The 21,595-nt window shown below is 44.4% G+C and overlaps 2 protein-coding genes across 9 annotated transcripts in view; one reads left to right on the top strand and one right to left on the bottom strand.

Annotated features, from left to right (window-relative positions):
* Positions 1 to 5: 5 nt before the first annotated feature.
* RAB24 (RAB24, member RAS oncogene family) lies at positions 6 to 15,436 on the top strand. 2 transcript variants are annotated; one of them, XM_030846940.3, is made up of 8 exons: positions 6 to 556; positions 640 to 708; positions 916 to 994; positions 1,103 to 1,170; positions 1,259 to 1,358; positions 1,586 to 1,636; positions 1,775 to 1,837; positions 4,972 to 15,436. In XM_030846940.3, the coding sequence occupies exons 1-8, from the start codon at positions 440 to 442 to the stop codon at positions 5,127 to 5,129; spliced, it is 705 nt and encodes a 234-aa protein (XP_030702800.1). In that variant the 5' UTR covers positions 6 to 439; the 3' UTR covers positions 5,130 to 15,436. The 2 variants fall into 2 exon arrangements, with proteins under 2 accessions (XP_030702800.1, XP_030702802.1); XM_030846942.3 differs by lacking the exon at positions 4,972 to 15,436 and adding an exon at positions 1,957 to 2,322 and having other exon boundaries at positions 13 to 556.
* Positions 3,539 to 21,595, bottom strand: part of NSD1 (nuclear receptor binding SET domain protein 1) — a 136,608-nt gene continuing 118,551 nt past the window's right edge. For 5 of the 7 annotated variants that reach the window (XM_030846930.2, XM_030846934.2, XM_030846928.2 and 2 more), the window contains 6 exons: positions 20,692 to 20,961; positions 18,724 to 18,840; positions 17,271 to 17,412; positions 12,817 to 12,923; positions 11,054 to 11,258; positions 3,539 to 9,938 (listed from right to left, as the gene is read on the bottom strand). In XM_030846930.2, coding sequence (XP_030702790.2) covers positions 8,308 to 9,938; positions 11,054 to 11,258; positions 12,817 to 12,923; positions 17,271 to 17,412; positions 18,724 to 18,840; positions 20,692 to 20,961 — 2,472 coding nt within the window. In that variant the 3' untranslated portion in view covers positions 3,539 to 8,307. Of the gene's footprint in view, positions 9,939 to 11,053; positions 11,259 to 12,816; positions 12,924 to 12,944; positions 16,549 to 17,270; positions 17,413 to 18,723; positions 18,841 to 20,691; positions 20,962 to 21,595 lie in introns of those variants that run through there. The other 2 variants (XM_060296680.1, XM_060296681.1) reach the window with 2 other exon arrangements.

The following is a 21,595-nucleotide window of genomic DNA, read 5'->3' as shown; positions in this document are numbered from 1 at the left end:
ACGTGACCGGGCGGCCCCGCCTCCCCAGCCTCTACCTCCTCCCCCGACGCGGGAGTCGCGGTGCTCCGGGCCGGAGCCAGGTTGGAGGGACCCTTCCCAGGCTCTGTGGGGAAACCGTGCCGGAGCGGCCCCTAAGCCGGGCGGGCAAGCGAGTAGCGGAGCGAGCTAGCGACCCGGACGCCGGCGTTGAGTGCGCTTCCCCGCACGCTCCCAGGCCGCCCCGGGTCCTGGGCTCTCAGAAGGAGGATCAGCACCCGGGGCCGAAGAGCGGGGGCGGACGGAGGCGTTGCTGTAGCTCAATATCGTCGCGGCGTCTGGAGCCTTAGATTGGCGGCTGGGGTCGGGGACTGAGGCTCGGGCGCTGCCTTTCGTAGTGGAGATCCGGTTTGCCTCCCGCCCCCGCTCAGGACCCTGAAGCGGGTGAGGCAGCCCCGGGAGCATGAGCGGGCAGCGTGTGGACGTCAAGGTGGTGATGCTGGGCAAGGAGTACGTGGGCAAGACAAGCCTGGTGGAGCGATACGTGCACGATCGCTTCCTGGTGGGGCCCTATCAGAACGTGAGTGCGCCCGACGCGGCCCAGCACGGGTGGGAGGGGGCTAACCCGCATCCGAGGCCCTGATTGCTTCCCCTTGGTTGCAGACCATTGGGGCCGCCTTCGTGGCCAAGGTGATGTCCGTCGGAGACCGGACGGTGACTTTGGGTATTTGGGTAAGTTCTCTGGGCAAGTCCTGGGAAAACCCATTCCTGAGGAGGCGTAGGTCCTGCCTATTACTGGCTGACTTGTGGCCTCACAGGCCATTTCTGTTCTCTAGACCACAGTTTAAAAACGGGGTCTGGAGAACGTGGCATTAGTTTGCAGTTTTGGGGAGTAGCTCAGCAACTCAGGCCAGGGCTGAGCCTCCCCCTGCCCTTCAGGACACAGCAGGCTCTGAGCGCTATGAGGCCATGAGCCGAATCTACTATCGGGGCGCCAAGGCTGCCATCGTTTGCTATGGTAAGGATGTTTTGGCCTGTTTCTCAAACAAGAAGGGGAGGGTGCCAGGCTGGCATTACAGAACAGCTTCTGACACTTGGTTGTGTTTCCTGCGTGTCCCACACCAAGACCTGACGGACAGCAGCAGCTTTGAACGGGCAAAGTTCTGGGTGAAGGAACTGCGCAACCTAGAGGAGGTAGGTGGCCCGACCTCACCATAAGACGAGACGGGCTGGGGATCTGGTGGTCCGAGGGGGGTGACCCTCACCTTGTCTTCTGCTCCAGGGCTGTAAGATCTACTTGTGTGGCACCAAGAGTGACCTGCTGGAGGAGGACAGGCGGCGCCGACGTGTGGACTTCCACGACGTCCAGGACTATGCAGACAGTAGCTGCTCCTTAGCTCCCTAGGGCTGGGGGAGGGAAGTGGCTACTTGGGTGGGTCACAAAAAATAGGGACTGCCTTGGCTACCATGGCAAGATCCTCCATGGGAAGACTTTCTCTGGCCTCCCTGAATCTGTGGGGTTCAGAAGATTCCCTGTACTGCTAGCCTTCCCCTTTGTCTGTGTCCACCTAATTCTCAGGTATGAGGCTTTAGACACTTCTCTTTACAGATATCAAAGCTCAGCTCTTTGAAACATCCAGCAAGACAGGCCAGAGTGTGGGTGAGTGCTGTCCTGGGCCTCACAGCAGAACACGCAAGGGCAACAAGGGAGACAGAGAAAAGCCTAGAGGGCTGGTTACTTGGGTGATCCCAGGGCCACTGGCATTTGATCCTCACCTATCACCCTTTTTCCTGCCAGATGAGCTGTTCCAGAAAGTAGCAGAGGATTACGTCAGTGTGGCCGCCTTCCAGGTGATGACAGGTGTGTCCTTCCCTAGCTCCTGTGGAGACTTCCTCTAGGCCCACAGCATCTGGCCCCCTTCATGAGTTACCTGATCCCCCAATAGAATGATGCTGAGCTGCCACCTCTCTCTCTGACAGAGGACAAGGGCGTGGACCTGGGCCAGAAGGCAAACCCCTACTTCTACAGCTGTTGTCATCACTGAGTCACCACTCACCTGGCCTGGGGGAATTAAAGGAATTCCCCCAGAGAGGCTGGACCTAGCTTTTGTCTGGGCTTGGGTGATCACACGTCTGAGCTACCCTGGGTCCCCATGGCGGCAGAGGTGGCACCTGCCTGTGCTGGCCCATGGAACGGAGGCAGCATTTGGGCTGACTGATGGGCACAAGGAGGGTAAGGGCTGATTTGGACCCCAGGCTTCTGCCCTGGACAGCACTTGTGTCTACAAATTATTTAAGTGGCTTCTGATTTGTAAATAAAATCAATGCACTGTGAATCACACTCAACCCCTTTCCCTGCTGTGTGGATTGGGTGTCAAGATACCTAGTACTTTCTGGGGCCACCTGGCGGCCCTCGCTTCCTATATCAAGGCTCCTCTTAGCTCTTACTTTCCTTTGGAAACCAACTGGCTTCACCCCAGGGTTGCAGTGAGATAATGGAGAAGCAGAAGGGCCCTTTCCTATTCCTTAGTGGGGGAAAAGGTAGGGCGAGAAGCTGGGGTTGGGGCAGTGCAAAGCTCACACTTCCTTCTTGGTGCTAAGAGCAAGGAAGGCACTGAAGTAGTATCCAGAGATCAAAGGATCAAGCACTTCTACCTCAGACTGGTTGGCTCTACTGCACCTCTGTCATGTCTAAGTCCATGAGTCATGCCTGTGGCTCAGATCCTAAGCTTCCTAGCAACACCCTATAATGTGGCTTAACAGAAAAATCATAGGTTCTGCAAGACTTAGAAAGGTTTTATGGATCCAGATTGGGATCCAACTCAGCTACTCAGAAAAGGGACTTAAACTTGGCCTGTGTTTCTCATCCGTAAAATGAAGTGACCACTACCCAGTTCAGGACTTGAAGATCATGAGTGAAAAGTAACTGTAGGACTAAATGCTTGTCTTCCCACACTCTTCCCTGGGGTAGAAAGTTCAGGACTAAGTCAGAAGGGAAGCAGATTCCCAGGGGTTCCTGAAAGTGTATTTTTGGGCCTTGGACGTCCAGATATTTCTGAAGAATCAGATGTTACTGTAGACAGGACCAACCCTTCAACCAAAAGGAAGCATATGGCAGCCTTTTCTGTTATGGGATGCTCAGCCCCTTTGCCTCACTTTACCATTTTAGGCCTAGGCTGAGTCCTCTGCAGTGCCCAGCACCTGCTCTAAAAAACTAAAAACTTGGCCAAAATGTCTAGACTCACACTCAGAAAGTGCTTTGGTTCCACTTCCTTTTTAAAAACCTCAAAATACCCTTCCTTCGTGGGTGATGGAGGCTTCCTGTGTAGGGACTGAAACTGATGCCAGCCACTCACAAAAGCAGCAGAAAGACATTCTGACAGCTGTGGCTACTGGGAGGAAACCCACACCACTCCCATGAGGTGCTTGGAGGAAGGGCTCAGTTCCGTGTCCCTGGGAACTACCTCAGGGGCTGGCTTCTGCTCTCACCCCAAACCCATCCTCCCTCCTGTTAGGCTACATCTCCCCACGGACAACAAAACAAAACACAGGGCAAGGGCCATAAGAGTAAAGTTAAACTTTACTTTACAGTAATTTTTTTCTATATACAAAGAATTACAGTACATGTTTATGGGGACTCCTAGCACAGGGCTCCCCTCTTTTTCACTAAGAGTTCCACTTATCACTGACAATCTATTGGGGTGAAGGGGGGCAAAAAAAGTGATGGACCTCAGCTGACACCCCCCCTGCCCCTTTCTTAAAAATATAAAGATAGATCTCTATTGTCAGCTTGTTTTTTTGCCAAGACTTAGCTGCTCTTCCATGAGCTCCTGTGTGCTGCACTCGCCCGTCTTCAACACTCTCACCTACATGCACACACAGGCAGCACCCACCTCAGACCTAGAGACCACCTGTTCTCTGCCCCTACCCTGGAAGTCTAAAGCACCAGAACCACTCATTTCTGCTCCTAACTCCCTAGGCTCACCTCCTGTCCAAAAAGCTTTGCTCGATTTCCAGGGTGTTACACCTGAAGCCCTCAACAGCCTGATGTTTTGAGAGTCATGGGAAAGTAGCTCTAGAAAAGGGACCATATGAGTTTAACATGTGCTATTTTTGCTTATGTTGATAGGAAACATTTCTCCCCAGGCTGTGGATTTCTAATTAAAATAAACTCTTTCCACTTCCTTAAGAAATATTACCCTTAATCTTCATAAGCAATAGAGGTGCTCCCATGAGAGTGGAAGAGGTAGAGAGGGGCAGAAGGTAGCTGAGGGAGACCCCACACTTGGAGCTCTCTACCAACCTGTTCAGGCAGTGTGGACAGAGGCTATGGACAAGGTGACACCAGCCCTGAGAAACTCAATGGCCACCCTCATCTGGAAACAGCATCTCTTCCACCTCTGGACTGCACTGGACTATTTCAGGGTCAGATGCAAGATTCACCAAGGCTCTACCTTCCCCTCCTCTAATAAAGCCTCAAGGAAACTACATAAGATCTCTTCTTCCCAAACAGGAATCTGGGTTTCTCAAGTCACCAGTCCCTCAACCCTTGGCAGTGCTTATTTATACCAGGAAATTAGCACCATCATTGCATTTTTTTGTGTGTGTACAAAGCAATTACCTATTCTTTTTTTCAATTTATACTACAGCAACCTCTGGCCCTGCTGCACTAACTCTAGGAAGCTCAGCTGAGAGCTAACTGTCCACAGCCAAGGAAAGTCTCGTGCAGCAGCTACCCAGCTCTAAATGATCTGGAATGTCTAACACATGGAACAGCCCAAACATTATTCAGCAGGAAAAGGGGCTTGTGGCAGCTCCTTTCCTGCCATGATCTCAGAGAAGTAAGGACACTGGGCTACTCTGACCTCCTGACAGACCCCAAGAGGATGACACTGTCCCCCAAAAAAGCCTTAGGAGAAAACCTGCTTTATAGGAGCTGATGGGGGGGAAAAAAAATCCATCCACATTTAGTGCTCTCCTGATTCTTCTCCACAGGGGAAGCTGCCAGGACCAGCCTTCCTTCCTGCCACTCTGTTCTCACGAGGCAACCTGGGAGTCCAGCTCCTGTGAGTAGACGCTACCAAGCCTGGAAAAGGATCGCTGATGCACTTCATGCCCTGACTGTAGTGTGGGGTGGAGGATGTAAAGAATAGAATAATTATTTTCATCAATGCTAAAGATGTAGATTTGGTAGTTGTTCAGAAGAGGATCAACACAGTGATTTAAATCACTTCAAACTCAGTAACTTCAGGGGGAAGCAGACATTTAAAAACTTGGATGCTTTTGTAACAGTGACAACTATTTTGCTATTAGAATGGGTTTGCTCCAGTAGAGAAGCAAATGAGGCTTTGAATTCAAATTTCAACAGTTTCCATAATTTTTTCTGACTTAACAGGGCCAGGACAGGTATTAGTTCTCTAACTACCTATGGAAGCTATGGCTTCCCCCTCAGAAAGGCTTCCTGGGGAACTGGCTTAAAGGCAGCCGCTCTATTGAGATCCTGATTTACAAGCACTTGGCCAAATGCCAAAATAGCATCCTACACAAAGATCAGGAGTTTCTAAGAGTAAAGATTTCCTTTTAACTGCCAAGTCACACCCCCTGGAGAAAAGGTCTCAGTATAGGTTCCAGGAGAATCCCCTAAGGATGGCAAGGTCACCCCCCGCAAAGGGTCATGCAAGAGTCTCACTTCCCAAAAGTCCTTCCGACTCTGCTTCTAATTGTATAGTGACTGCTTTCATGATGTTAACAATCTAGTATCAAATGCTATCAGTGGGCCTGAGAGTTGAACATCTAATTTCCAATCAACCTAAGAGAGTCTTACAATGGCCCTCATGAAAGCCAGGCTGGCTGTCCATCCATTTAAATAAACAGCTTCAGAAGTTGTTTCCTACGCAGGTCTGGAAGGAAGCTTTCCAGTGAATGGGAGAATGGAAAAAACAAACAAAACCACAAAGTGGCCCACCTTTCCCTCACTCCTTCCTGTCCTGTGAGACATATCTAGAGTGGCTGTCAAGTCAATTACCTACCAAAGCCTACATAAGAGAAGCTCCTTCAGGATCAAACTTCTCCACTTAAAAATTTTACATAGCCTGCACACCCCACCCCCCAACAAAATTCACAGTTTATTTCATGAAACAAAGAGCTACGGTAATTTAACACACAACACAGTGGAAAGAGATTCTGACAGCGCAGTGCGGGTATCTTTTTCTGATCACAACTACAGATGACAGGAGAAAAAAAGGGCACAGGACTGGCACCAAGCAAATCCTACTCATACAACCTAAGAGAATAGGGAAAGGGACCTACTAGCTGCAGTTATATACTTATTATTCTCACACATGATAAATACTTAATATAATGAACTTTAATGTTCTGGGTGGATTTCTTTAAAAATATCTTTTCCATGGTTTAAAATTTTTTTAAAAGAAAATAAGATGCTTTGTTTTCTCTTCCTCTAAAACAAAGAGCTTTTCCTCTCTGATGATGTGGGAAGAGAGACAGGATGAAAGGGGAGAACTAGGCAGGTGGAATTTACAGAGGAGAGTCCGAGGTCTAAGTGAGATGCAAGAATAGGCCGCTAAACTCAGGGCAGCCCTGCCCAGCCTCATGCCTCTGCCTGAGTTCAAATGTCTCAACCCCAGAGACAGACTTTGGGAAATAAAAGCAAATTCTTTTTTAAATCTTTATATAAAGCGCAAATGCTTCTATAACAACAGTTGTTCCCTCCTTAGAAGTATGGGAGTAACCTCAATAGAAACTCAGGAGGAGGAAATTGGGACAAAATACAGAATCCTGTTGAGGGTGTAAAAGCCATAACTGAGACAGAAATGGCCAGGAGACCTTGGGGCCAGGAGATGGCCTGTTGGCTAAAGCTGCTGGCTAAGTTGGCAAAGCAGAGAGGTAAACATGTTTGGTCTAGGGACAAAGAGGGGGTGGGTGAATGGGAAGGAACTGGCCAAACAGCAATTCCTGTTGGCAGTCAGTGAGCTGGGTGAATGGTAGGGCAGGGTAGCACCAACAGATTTCCCAGCCCTTGGGCCCCAGCTCAGGGCAGCAGTAACAGATAATCAGCAGTTATGAGGAGTCATTTCTTGGACTGGACATTGCTCTAAACGCCACATCTTGCCAGTCATGGGGAAGGGTTCTGGCTTGCCTTTGAGCTAAGTCAGCAGGCAGGTGTTCTCAATACAGAGCACAGCATTTCTCAGGAAGAGGGTGGTAGAATCCACTAGTGAAGAAGACTCCCTCCATTCAGGTAGGAGGGCAAAGGATCAGGAGAGAAGTAATTTCTTGCCAGGATCTGGCACTCTCCCTGAGCTGGTGGTGGATCTAGCCCAGAGCTTGCCAGAGATTCCCTAGGTCTACTGCCCGAGACTCTGAAATCTGAAAGCACCTGAGTGTTTGGGGGACAGGCATGGGGTGGGTTGATGTAAAAGGAGGAAAATCTGTAGAAAAGAAAGGTAAGCTTGCCAATTGCCTTCTTACACTGAGGGAAAGCTGTGTCCTCACAGAGCCCAGCCCCCCAACCAACTGCTCCACCAAGGACAGATCTTTAGACTCTCCAGAGCCCAGACAGAAGCAGCAGAGGCTGCCCAGCCAACAGGCCCTACCTGCCTATAGAGGAGACCTCCGCATGAGTGTACACGCATGCACATACACACAGGCACACCTGACCAGGAGACACTCAAAACAACCACTTCTGGGGCCACAAAGGGCATGACAAAATGAGCCCAGAGCCCCAAGGCCCCTCAAACTTCCTGTTATTTCCTGGTCAAAGGTTCTTTAAAAATAACCTGGGAACCCAGGCAAGCATGTTAGGCTCACAGGGATCAGGTCTTATTTATCTCTGTATCTCCTGCCAGTGACTAGCACCAGGCCTAGCACACATGAATGTTCAAGAAATCACCACCGATTTGAATGGGTATCAGTTCCTCCCAAGGGTTCATCAGGTACCCTCAGTGGGGCTTGGTAGGGCTAGAGAAATAGCTTTGAGAGCCCCGCTACCTTCAACCTGACCAGTGGAATCGAATCCCATGCTTGACTCCAGAGTGGACTTTTTATTTCAAGTTCACCATGAGTAACGGTTGGGGGAAAGAGACCCGAGTCTGTCTGTCTCCTTGGCTGGGGCCCACTTGGATTTCCATACATGGTTCACACAACCACAAGCCCCCACTGGCTAATGTCGCAAGAGTTCTGAATGTTGGGATATAAGGAGAGAATATCAGTGGAAAAGTGTTGGGGTCTGTTTTTTAAGAGGGAAAAATAAGATTTTTCCCTTCCCCAAGAACCCTGGGGGCAGCTGGTCTGGTCATGTGGCATTTACTGGTATTATTTCTGTTCTGACTCTGCACACTTGTGACTGGAAGGAGCCTGGTTAAGAGCTGGAAGGGTATTTTGCTCTGATTTAGGGTCTTGCCCTCTTCCAAGAGACCAGCAAGTCTGTGCCAATGTCTGTGTGTTCCCAGAGGACCAGCAAGACTGTGCCAGTGTCTGTCCAGCCACCATGGGCCAGAGCCCTGGCCCTGGTGAGGCCTTGCCCAAGGCCCAGGGACTCTGCTCTGTGGTTGCCAACTTCTTCTCTTCAGTGGAGAGGGAGGATGGGGCCTTCCCAAGAGGCCTGAAGGACTGCCCACTCTTGGCAGCAAGTCCAGGTAGTTGCTGGCCTCCGGCCATCTGCTTCACCTGCTTCACCAGGCCTGGTGCTTGGCTGGGAGGCCCTGGGGTCTGCTCAGCCCCTGCAGGTGCTCTTCCTGAGGCCTGAGTTGCTGGCTCATACAAAAAAGCCTTGGCAGGGGGCTGAGAAAGAAGTCTGGCCTGGGTGAGTGATTTAACAGCTTGCCAGGAGTGCTCTGAAGGGGCCGCTGCTTTGCCCGGTGGCTGAAGGACAGGATCTGACACAATGCCTCTCTCAATGGCTCGTGACATCTGTCCCAGACCTTTGCTGGCAGGCCACGAGCTCGACTCCAACACTGGCATCTTCTCATCAACCTGTGGTGTGATCTCATGGGGAGAAGCTCCCCGTTCCTTCTGGCGAGGAGTTAGGTCTATGAGATCCATCACCAAAGCAGCTCTATTTTTTGACTGAGTATTCTGGTCCACAGGCCTCAGTGCTTTTTCTTTAGCTACCAGGGTCTGGACCACAGCTGATAGTACTTTGTCAGGAGGTGGGAGTCTCTGGGACAAAGAGGCATGGGATTTTTCAGAGGGCCTGTCTGAAGTCTGGGGTTTGGGACCGCTGGTGACTAGCAGTTTGTCTGGCTGCGGAAGTCTCAGGCCAGTAGGGACAGGGGTTTTCTCCAGTGACTGGGGCCTTGGGCTGGCAGCACCTATGGATTTATCCAGCCTTGGGTCAGCTGTCCCCAGAGGTCTTTCCAGTGGTTGTGACCTGACTGAGGGTGAGGAGCTTGGGCCGGTCACTGGAGAGGGTTTGTCAGATAGTTGGGGTCTTGGTCCTGCCATTGCAGGTGGCCTGTCCAATGGCTTCTGGCTGGATACCAAAGATTGGGGTTTGGTCCCTGACCCAGCAAGGTCCCTGACCCTATCTACAGGCTGGGGCCTGGAGTCAGTTCTATCAGGAGGCCTTTCAGGCAGCGGTGGCCTCTGACAAGTCCCTGCCAGAGCTTTTCTGGACAGCGACAGCGTCTGGTTGGTGTCAGCAGATGGCTTGTCCGACATCTTGGGCCCCTGAGCAGCTACTCCTGATGATTGCTCTGCCAGGTGAGTGCCTGGGCCTGGAGGCAGCGGTACTGTAGGAGGTACATACTCACGGATCTCCCCAGGTTCCAGAGGGTTGGGCCCACAGGGATCATGCTCAGTACAAGACAGACGCCCATCCAGTTTGGAGATGAAGAGCATCCCTTCCCGATGCTGCTTACAAAAGGAGCTGGGACACATCTCACAGAAGGAGGCTGCTTCCTTTCCGCAGATGTCACACTGATGCCAAGGACACTCCCATTTCCCTGAAAACACAGGTGTGAAACAAAGGCTTAGGAAAACAAGACATGCATATGAGATGGGTCATGGCTCTGGAACTAAGTCAAAGGAGTGATTTCAAACTGCTGCCTTCTGCAGAGAGCTCATGCCACTTGCCCACCTCCCCTCCCCCAGGATCTCAGCTTTACTTTCTGCAAAATGCATAAAAATAACAGCCAACTATCAAGTAGCAACTGAGCATCAGTTAAAACCCAAGCAGGAGTAAAAAACAACAAAAAGAACCCAAGCAGGAGTAAACCCTGATTTCTACAACTATTTCCAACAAGGAGAAAAGCAACAATAAAACAAAACCCAAAGCTCCCCTTAGATGGAATGTGAAGATATTACTTTCATATTTTTACAAACTCCATTTGTCCTGTACAACCTTTAAATATTCAACCCTATGGGGAAAATCTCAGCCAATTAAACTGCTTATTTGGTTATTACTAGGAACAGGGAGCAGATACACAAAGGTGAAAAATGGAAGCAGATTTACCTTTGCTCAATGTTAAGTCTGGAAACTAGCACAAACTTTACCTGTGTTGTCCACACAGAATCAGCAGGAAAGACCCAAAGCCAACCCAAGCTGCTCTCTTTTACCCTCATTTCATGATACCCGAATCTCTGCCATGGACAGTGTTCCATCCCAGCTCCTTCCAAGTAAACTATGCTAGAGCTCACTCCTGGCTCATTGGCAAAATCAGTTCTATCACAACCTGTGCCAGCTACGGCCCTGAGTAATTGCTTCTGAAACAATTCCCCATTTCCATTTCCTGGCACTGAGGTCAGTGTTATGGCCTTGCCCCTACACTACCTTAGTTTCTATTATTTCATTACCCTGGCAACCACATATTGAAGGAAACCTAATTTGGGGACAAACTCCTGTCATTCCCACCCCTCTCTACGGGTTGCTGGGAGGATAAAATAACATAAAATGCTTGACAGAGTGAGTGAGTTTCTGTTCCCTTCTCTATAACCTAGGATTCTAAGCCTTTGTTGTCATTTATTTTGACACCTCTCAACACTATGCATGGGAAGACCAAAGGGCTCTGAGAATTCTGGCAGAGAACAAGGAGAACTCTAAATGGATTTTGGCACCAACCTGCTGGTCGCTTGGTTAGATTGAGACAGTCTGCATGGTAAACTTTGGGGCAGCCTGGCTTCTTACAGGAGACGAGCTGGCCAGCATCCCCACAGCTGAAACACTCATCCTCTCGCTCCTTTGTGATTTCACCCTGGGTCCTGCGCTTCCCCTGTTGCTTCTTCTTGAATTTCTTTGACTTTTCCTCTGTGGCAATGGGTTGATTCTAGAGGTCAAATATTGTCGACACATTAGTTGTATGATCTTGACCAGGTTAACTATCCTCTCTGAGCTTCAGACTCTCCTCTGGGAAGACACAGTCCTCATAGACTACTGTGAAGTTAAGAGAAAATGCAGGAAAAGCACTGGGCATATCATAGGTACCCAATGAATGGTAGCATGAATTTTATCTGGTATCAACTACTCCTACCACTTGAGCGAATTAAGAGAGAAATGTGCTGCTTTCTGTTGATACATAAGACTGGTATTAAAGATCATCCTTTAACAGTAAGTTTTATTTTTATTCTTATGTTTGTCTAATTTCAAAAACTAAGGAAGACTTCTCTGGGTGTATGTGTCACACACATTTCTTAACTTATTCAACAAACCTTCACTGAGCACTTAGTATGAGCCATGTGCTAGGAAGACACAGAAAACTAATTTGTGGCCCTTGCTCTTGACAAGCTATGCATCTTTACCTAAGTCAGTTTAGGTTCATGTCCACCACTCCCCAAGATAGATCCTGGTGCAGCCCACAGGTCTACTCTGTGCTCCCTGCAGACCACACTTGGTCATCAAAATGCATGGTTTTCATCACATTATTTATCTCAGCCTAGGAACATCCAGGACCAATCCAATTTATTGCCAGCCCACAGTGATCTCCTCCCATTTCTAAACTTCTGCTCCCGAATTTCCCTTTCACTGATTCATGTGTGAAATGCTACACAGACCCTAAAGATATAGAAACTGACATCCCTAGTGCACCTAACACCATTAAACTCTGTTACTATTTTAATTTATAGGGACTAAGTCAACCACACATCTTAAGGAACAAGACCATTTAACCAACTAAACAAAATACAAAATCCAATATAAATTTTCTTATTTAATAAATAAAAGAATAATCACTGGGTGTTCTTCATTTACTATAGCTCAAAATGATTACCCTCTTTAGCTAGTGGTTTCCATGCTAATTTGCATTTTTCAGTTCTTAATGTTGACTTCACAATCAAACAAGCATAATGGGAAATACCCAATTGGAGTCACGGTGTAGTCTACTTTGCATCAAAATTAAATTTCAATTTTCAGCATGCTGTTACTTACGATAGAGAAATCTGGAAGCATCCAGATGTTCATCTATTATGGTTCATCCATTATATAAAAATTTAAACAGTCACTAAAAATGACGGTTATGAAAATTATGTAACAGCAAGGAAAAATGTATAATATTTAAGAATTATAAACAATTCTTAACAGTTATAGAATTATAATTCAGTTAAAGTACACATAAAAAACCAGGAAGTAAGATACAACAAAGTTTATACTGGTACATGGTTAAGATTAAGGGTTCTTAAAAAAAAAAAAAGTCCTATGTTTATCTACAGTCTTATAGTACATTTAGAATCTTAAATTCAATATCAGATTCTTTGATATCTTTAAAAAGGCAAAAAGAGACACAGAGACTGAGAATCTTTCTTAGGAAAGGTAAGATCAACTAAGACCAATAAAAGACATGGGAAGTAATCTACAGGTTCCTATTTTACAGCTTTATGTTTAAAAGGTACCTTTGGCCTTACACCCAAAAAGCCACTGCAGTTCGGAGCTCCACATTTGCAAACAGTCTTTCCATTCCCAAGACATTCTAGGTTGTAGTTGAAGGTAAGTTCAGTGCCTGCATAAAAGACCATGAAAATATTAATATCTATGGCTTTAATTACATTATTTCTCTATTAATCACAAAAGGCAGACTTCCAAGAGAACAGATGAATTTTTAAAAGAGGATTAAAAGGATTAACTCTAATCACACTGTATTATTAACATACTAATAAATCCTAATCATATAACATTATTAATGAGCTAATATAACTTAATAACAGAAAAACTTACATGACTTAACAAGTAATTTTTTTTTAAGATTTTTTTGATGTGGACCATTTTTAAAGTCTTTATTGAATTTGTTACAATATTGCTTCCGTTTTACCTTTTGGTTTCCTGGCTGCGAGGCATGTGGGATCTTAGCTCCCCGACCAGGGATCAAACATGCACCCCCTGCACTGGAAGGCAAGTCTTAACCACTGGACCTCCAGGGAAGTCCCAACAAGTAATATTTAAAATAACTTTTACTATAGATGTGTTAATCCCAAATTGTTTTTTATTTTTTTCTAACCATTCAGATTCAAAATATATTATTTCATTACCAAAAACAGACAAACAGCAATTTATTGTGCACTGATGTGCCAGGCACTGGGAAAGCAAGTATGAAGGAAACCTGTCATCTGTGCCAAGGTGAGTACATCTTACCAGGCAGCACTTAAGGGAGAGAGACATGTCAATACAGAATAATACCAGAGAACTCTAGACCACAAGACCTAAGCCCTGGCTATACATCCCAGTTACACCACAATCTAGCTGGCTGATTTGAGCCGAAGAGTACATTTATTAAATGCAGATAACAATCTCACAAGCTTACTGAGAATGACATAATGTACATAGCAGAAATTTGTAAACTTTAATAGGAGATGTACAAATTTAAGGTAAAAAAGTCCCCTTTCTGTCACAAGTGCATTTCATCAAAACTGAGAGCAAATAAATCACACATTCAAACTCAAAGCATGTTAGGGAAAGCCTAACAAATAGAAGAATTTTATACAGACATACAAAGAGGTTATCTCTGGGTGGGGGTCATGGCTTACCGTTAATGTACAAAGTGATAATTGTTCAGTCAAAATTGTCAAAACTTAGGAAGATTTCCCTTTGCAGAATGACAAATCTTCTATCAGTGAGACTAATTAATATATACAGTTTTTCATCTAATATTGGAAACAATTATTTTTTAATTTGGTTGAGCAAATTATAAAGCAGCTGGCTTATATTTAGGAGTTCATATGGTACAAATGCTAGAATCATTTGTGGCCTGGTAAGAGGCTCACATTGTGAGGAGCCTGTAGGAACCAAGACTGACCAAGGTAACAGCAGGGTCACATCTCCCCTCCCCACTGTGAACTTATTGTACTGAATGATGGGTAATTCTATTCACACTAATCTTATTAAAAAATTTATGAGCATATAGCTGAATTTTCATATATTTAATGTGCTTACAGTGCAACTCAACCACAAGATAGCAAGATACTTGGCATAACTTGCTGCTCACTCAGCATCCACTGTGTAAACAAAACCACACAAGGAGATAAATCAGAAGGTATCATCAGTGTGCATACAGGAAAGCCATTCTAGAAAACAGTCCAAAATACAATAATCTGCAATCTGGGGGATGGCAAATGGCACTGGAGAAGAGATAAACAAGGAGTGAGTATGACACACTGAAGACAGAAAGTAACAGGTATGTGAAGAGCCCATGAGGTTGGATGTGTAAGGAGGAGAGCAAGCTTAAAGTTCTGATTCCATTCGCAAGGCTGAAGCTCCTATGGGCACTCTGCATGGCAATGAGCACATTCGGTCTCAATTCCCCCACCCACCCTTGCAGACTGGGAGGACAAAAATAAGGTCTGTCAATTCCCACACCATTCTACCTGAGCTGAATGAATATGGGAGAAGAGAAATTTGTGGCTAGACATGGTAGAAGAGGCCATCCCCATGGACACAGACTAAAGTTCAAAGTAGAAGTGTGGTACTAAAAGCAGTCAGGACAGAGATAAGAACTGAAGTCACATGGCTAACATTTAAGTAATTAATACAGAGGAACACTGCCCCTCCCTCCCCCAGTGTGGTTACAGAGAAAAATGGAGAAAAGAATGAGAGATATATCAGATCCAAGAATCCAAGTAACATAGATAATGCTACCAAATACTTTACAGTACTTTTGTAAGGATTAAATGAGACAATATGCTTGGAACAGTGTCTGGCATTGGATAAATGGTAGCTCTTACACACTCACTTGATAATTCCTGTTACAAAGCAGAAATCTACCCAATTTACTCTGAAGCCATCCATTCCAAAAATTTGATACAACTTACTGATTTTAAAAATCACTATCATTTAGTCCAATAGAGCACAGTGCACAGTGATGCTCAAGCATTGTTACTTTCATCATTAAATACTTTTATGTGAAGCAATGCAAAACAGTGGCTCAATTTTTAAAATATGAAAACTGTCAGAGCCTTTAAAATTCTAAAGAGCCTAAAAGACTCCTGGGCAGCAGTATATTTAAATTATAGAGAAATAGATATATCGGGGGGGGGGCGGGGGGTGTTGGGTGTTATCCACAGATTGAAAAAAAGAAAAGGCAACAGACAAAAAGCTGACAAAATTGCTCTTTAATTACTTTATCTTGATTAGTGTTTGCTGAGGTAAACGACACTGACTGGGCAAAGCAGAATGCTCATATGGGATTTCTGCTTTGAAAGTCATTGGACTACGCTACTGTCAATTACAAACTACCCAGGCCAGTCTGATCTCATTTTGAGTTAGGAGAGTGATCCTGAAAATGCTTTGCTAGTATTCCTGCAAAACTTATTTTGAAAAATTATATACATCCTTATACATTCAAACTTATACAAGTCTAAATATTTTAAAAAATCATGCAATTTAGAGGGTGTCATATGTATATATATATACGATATGCTTACAACTTTTTCATCAAAACCTTGACACTAAATTTTAAGCTCCTTTAATTGATGGAAAATATCCATCATATAACTTTACTTTCAAACCTCTTAGCCCTATCAGGTTTACTTTCAATTCAAATAAACATCTTAATATTGTGCTGATTACAACTACCTCACTTCTACACTCTGAATTCTCAGAGACGTAATAGGCATCTAGGCAGGCCACAACATAGCTGTGCATTCTCCAAATGTCCAGTTCTTTGAGACCCAAGAGGTGAGGGTTTTTGTTTTTCTTAGCCTTGGGCTCATAAACCATAAAATTCAGATGGGTAAGAGGTGGATATTTGGTTTATAAAGTGGATGAAGGGCAACTGTAAAAGGAGACCTGGACTGCTGACACTTTCTAAGGCAGACCAATTTTTTTAAAAAATAAATTTATTTATTTCTGGCTGCGTGGGGTCTTCATTGCTGCGCACGGGCTTCCTCTAGTTGCGGCGAGCGGGGGCTACTCTTCGTTGCAGTGCACGGGCTTCTCATTGCGGTGGCTTCTCTTGTTGCGGAGCACAGGCTGTAGGCGCGCGGGCTTCAGTAGTTGTGGCACGCGGGTTCAGTAGTTGTGACACACGGGCTTAGTTGCTCTGCGGCATGTGGGATCTTCCCGGACCAGGGATCGAACCCGTGTTCCCTGCATTGGCAGGCGAATTCTTAACCACTGTGCCACCAGGGAAAGTCCTAAGGCAGACCAATTTTTAAGGAGTTCATATAAAGGCTATGGAAAAGGTCTGGAAATTTATTCCTTTAAAACCATCCAGGAAATTCCCTGGTGGTCCAGTGGTTAGGACTTGGTGCTTTCACTGTGGTGGCCCCTGGTTCAATCCCTGGTCGGGGAACTAAGATCCCACAAGCCATGTGGCACGGCCAGAAAAAAACAAACAAACAAAAAAAACCCAAACATCCATGCCCAAACCTTGAAGACATCATGCTAAGTAAAAATGAGCTAGCCACAACAAAACAAATATTGTATGACTGCACTTACATGAGATTCCCAGAGTAGCTAAAAAAAATCACAGAGACAGAAGATAAAATGGTGGTTGCCCGGGGCTCGGGGAGGGAGGAAATGAGGGAGTTATTGGTTAATGGGTATCTTCAGTTGGAGAAGATAAAAAGTTCTGGAGATAGATGGTGGTGATGGTTGCACAACAATGTGAATGGACTTAATGCCACTGAACCGTACACTTAAAAATGGCTGAAATGGTAAATTTTATGTAACGTGTATTTTACCATACCACCACCAACAAAAAAAATACCTGGTACATGCTAAGTACCACCTGGAAAGTCTTTTATGTATCCTTGGGAATTTGCAACCTCATTTTGGATTATAGAACATATGGGATTTTTAGATAATAAAAACTGAAATCCCATTCCTAGCTCCAGAATCCTTAAATAATTCTTACCTGCTTTAATGTCACTCAAGGCAAAAAGGCCAACACGGGTATCTCCATTCACAGACCACTTCTGTGTTTCACAGTTGGGCTGGCAGCAATGATTCATGAATCGAGCATAGTTTCCTTTGGGACCAGCATCAATAATACGATCCTAGAATTCCAAGAGATGCTGTTCAGCAGACCTCTACTATTATTGATTAAAATTAGAGTGATAATAAATAAGCTGGAGTTTCTATTTGTAAAGTTTGATTCTTCCAGAGGGGTGGTCTCAGAGTGTAGTCCCTTGACCAGCACTAGTATCACCACCTCGGAATCCGTTAGAAATGCAAATTCTTGGGTTGCACTCCAGATATACTAAAGCAGAAACTCTGAGGCCCAGCAATCTGTGTTAAGCCCACTAGGTGATTATGATATATGCTAAAGTTTGAGGACCACCATCCTAGAAATAGTAGCTTGTTCCATTCTCTAAATTAGGTAGTCCTGAACCCTGGCTACACATCAGAAATCACCTAATATTTTAATAATGACATCAAGACCCCATCCCGAATGAAGATCAAGAGTATCTTGAGGTGAGAATCTCACAATCCATAAAAGTACAACTCGGTAAATACAAAGTTTCACACCAAGAAAGGTCTATTATAAAAGTTAAAGGAGGGTGGGGGAGAGGAACCTAGCAGAACATAATACTCAGGTACAAAGAGGAATCTCAGTATACACAGAAACAAAACACATTAGGATGCTGGAATTAGAAATAAATCCCATAAACAACAAGGTCCAACTGTATAGCACAGGGAACTATATTCAATATCTGGTGATAAATCATAATGCAAAAGAATATGAAAAAGAATATATATGTATAACTGAATCACTTTGCTATACAGCAGAAATTAATACAACATTGTAAACGAAATATACTTCTATAAAATATTAAAAAATAAATATAAAATAAATAAATAAAACATGTTGGAAACACACACATACAAAAAAAGAAATCCCAAATATAATTCTAGACACCAGTGAAATGTAACTCATCAGAAATTCCAATAATTGGAGAGCTGACTTGGGTTTGTAAGCTGAGTTCTATAGTCAATTTATATGACCTTCTCAATGCACTAATTAAATACGAACAAATCAGTGTCTCAATCTGTAAAATAAAAAGTAAAAGAATTATTATTTTTCTGGCTTCAAGTTTTAATCTTATAGGAAAAACACTAAAAGACATAATCACTTACATTGGACACTGAAAAATAATGCTAAAAGCAGCTGTATTGCCTTTTGCCATGGATGTACAGCTAGAAATGAGCAACCTTACCTAACTCCAGGACCCTGATCAAGCAATCCCTATGAATATGGGGGAAAGACACTGTTTTGGACAGTGTATGACATGCCTATGAACACTATAGCTGGGACAACACTAATTCACAATCTTATAACAGTGGAAATAACACTTTTCATTACTTACTTTGTCTAAAGTGAGCATATAGAAATTAGTGATATCGTGTTCTTGGGCATAACGGATTCGAGCTCTGCACTCTTCTTCATCTATTAGCTCACCCACATATTCATTGACAAATTCACCCTGGAACAAGAAATAGCTCTTCACTTACGTGACAAAAAGCATAACTGTGTTCACAGGTATACCTTATTTTAAAAAATTAATGAAAACAACAGATTCTCCAAAGCAATTCATGCACATTTAACTAGTCACTTTAACAAAGGTTTATTCAAGAAACCACATAATATAAATATGATACTTCAACTATTTGAAAATATGAACCATCTCCCCACTCCTACCACAGCCAACAGCAGAAAACTTGGGATACACCTTAAGATCAACCAAAATAAAAGTAAGTAAACTAAAGCTCCACTATAATGGTGATATGGATAGTTGATCCCTTTACCTGTCCAAGAACCTAAAAGTCAATTTCGCTAAACTATCCTCTTTTTCCTTGGAGCATGCCCTGCCTACTGCCCTTCCACCACATTTCACATCACTGTCCTCCTGACTCACTATACAATAGTCATACTGGCTTTCTCTCATGCTGTCCCCTCTACCTGAAATGCTTGAACACTCAACCAGCCTAAACCAACAATTACTTATGTTTCAAGCCTCAATTTAAAACATTCTCAGGGGGCTTCCCTGGTGGCGCAGTGGTTGAGAGTCCACTTGCTGATGCCGGGGACACGGGTTCGTACCCCGGTCCGGGAAGATCCCACGTGCCATGGAGCGGCTGGGCCCGTGAGCCATGGCCACTGAGCCTGCGCGTCCGGAGCCTGTGCTCCACAGCGGGAGAGGCCACAATAGTGAGAGGCCCACGTACCGCTAAAAAAAAAAAAAAAAAAAAAAAAAAACATTCTCAGGGACTTCCCTGGTGGTGCAGTGGTTAAGACTCCACACTCCCAATGCAGGGGGCCCGGGTTCAATCCCTGGTCAGGGAACTAGATCCCACATGCATGCCGCAACTAAGAGTTCACATGCCACAACTAAGAAGCCCATGTGACACAACTAAGGAGGCCTTGAGCTGCAACTAAGGAGCCTGCCTGCTGCAACTAAGCGCAACAACAACAACAACAACAAAAAAAAAATTTTAAATTCTCAGAGACAAGCTAGTTTCAGGCCCTTTGCCACATGCCTCCAGAACCCTTTGTGTTTCCACATTGGGTGATTACTTGTTCAATGTCTCTCCGCATCTAGAATGTAAACTGTATGAAAGCATGGACCATGTCTCTCTTACTGAGCACTGCATCACACAGCAACATGCCTGACACACAGACAATATATAATGGTTACTTAGCAAATGACTAAAATAGACCACCCCATATTCACTTCCTTTCCTAGAAACAAACTTCAATAAAATTCTTCAGAAGGTATAACCAGAGTAAGGTTTATTCTATTAAAATGTCAAATATAATTTATTCTACTCAAAGACTGTACAATACCATCTATTTATTAGAAACCTGCAGGTCCTTCCAAGTTTCAAGTTGAAGATGTTACTGCATTTTCATTAGAGAAGACCTAATCCTCTTCTCCTGCATGTTCCATGAACCCAAACCTATTTTTCTCTCAGTAAAAATAGATTTTATTTTATTAGTTGGTGATTAACACCACTGTATCATGCTCTCACTATCCTAACTACAGGTTCCAGGATTTCCGCAAACGAGCAAACAAGTATCTCTATGAATTTCCCTCATTTTTATCATTCTCATGCATAGTGAACATGATCAATACTTGAACTTTAGAAATAAAGGAGACCATCTATTTTCAAGCCTCTAATTTCTGGAAGGATTGGCAAGATATAAAAATAAGGTTAATCCTCACACAATATTATTTTCCTTCATGATCAATTTTCTCATATTCATCAAGAACAATTACTCATATTAAGCAACTGCAAAGAAAAAAAATCTGAAAATTAAGAATAGGTTTCTTCACCTTTTTGATATCTGTTTTTGTCCGGAGACCCCAGCCCCTCTGTAATGTGCGAAAAATTTCAACCTCTGGATACTGGCGCTTAGTAAAGCACTGGTTTTGGCAGCGCCCTCCAGCAGGACATACTGTGGGGTGACACTCATAGAGCAGCATGCGGTTGATGCACTCGGAGTCTATCCCACAGGGGTTCTCATCAGTAGCTTTACAGTTGCAACGGGGAATTTCAGACAAGTCTGCAGTGAAGATCTGTACCCTGCCAATAGGACGGTTCACCTGGAGTAGAAACACATACTATAGTATAGCAGGCAAGTCAACACAAGACAATTTAGGACCTATGAAAGGCAGATTTCTTTCCTTTAAAGTCACATGCCACATTTTACATGATTTTGAATTATCAAGATTTAGCAGAATTATTCACAATAACTTAAATGTGGCAACAACACAAGTGTCCACCGACGAATGAATAAGCAAAATGTGGTAAAAATAATATAATCTCATTCAGCCTAAAAAGGAAGGAAATTTTGACACACGATATACAACATGGATGAACCCGGAGGATATTATGTTAAATGAAATAAGCCAGTCAAAACAGACAAATACTGATTCTACTTAGATACAAAGAGACAGAAAGTAGAATAATAGTTGCCAGGGGCTGAGAGGAGGGGAAAATGGGAAGCTACTGTTTACTGGGGTATAGATTTCAGTTTTACAAAATGTAGAGTTCTAGAGATGGATGGTGGCAACGGTTGCAAAACATTACAAATGCATTTAATACCACTGAACTGTATACTTAAATATGGTTAAGATCAAAAATTTTATGTTATCTGTATTTTACCACAATTAAAAAACTGGAGGAGGGCTTCCCTGGTGGCGCAGTGGTTGAAAGTTCGCCTGCTGATGCAGGGGA

The sequence above is a fragment of the Globicephala melas genome, chromosome 3, assembly GCF_963455315.2.
Source record: "Globicephala melas chromosome 3, mGloMel1.2, whole genome shotgun sequence".
NCBI classification, from domain to species: Eukaryota; Metazoa; Chordata; class Mammalia; order Artiodactyla; family Delphinidae; genus Globicephala; species Globicephala melas.
This window is presented reverse-complemented; position numbering and strand designations above follow the sequence as displayed.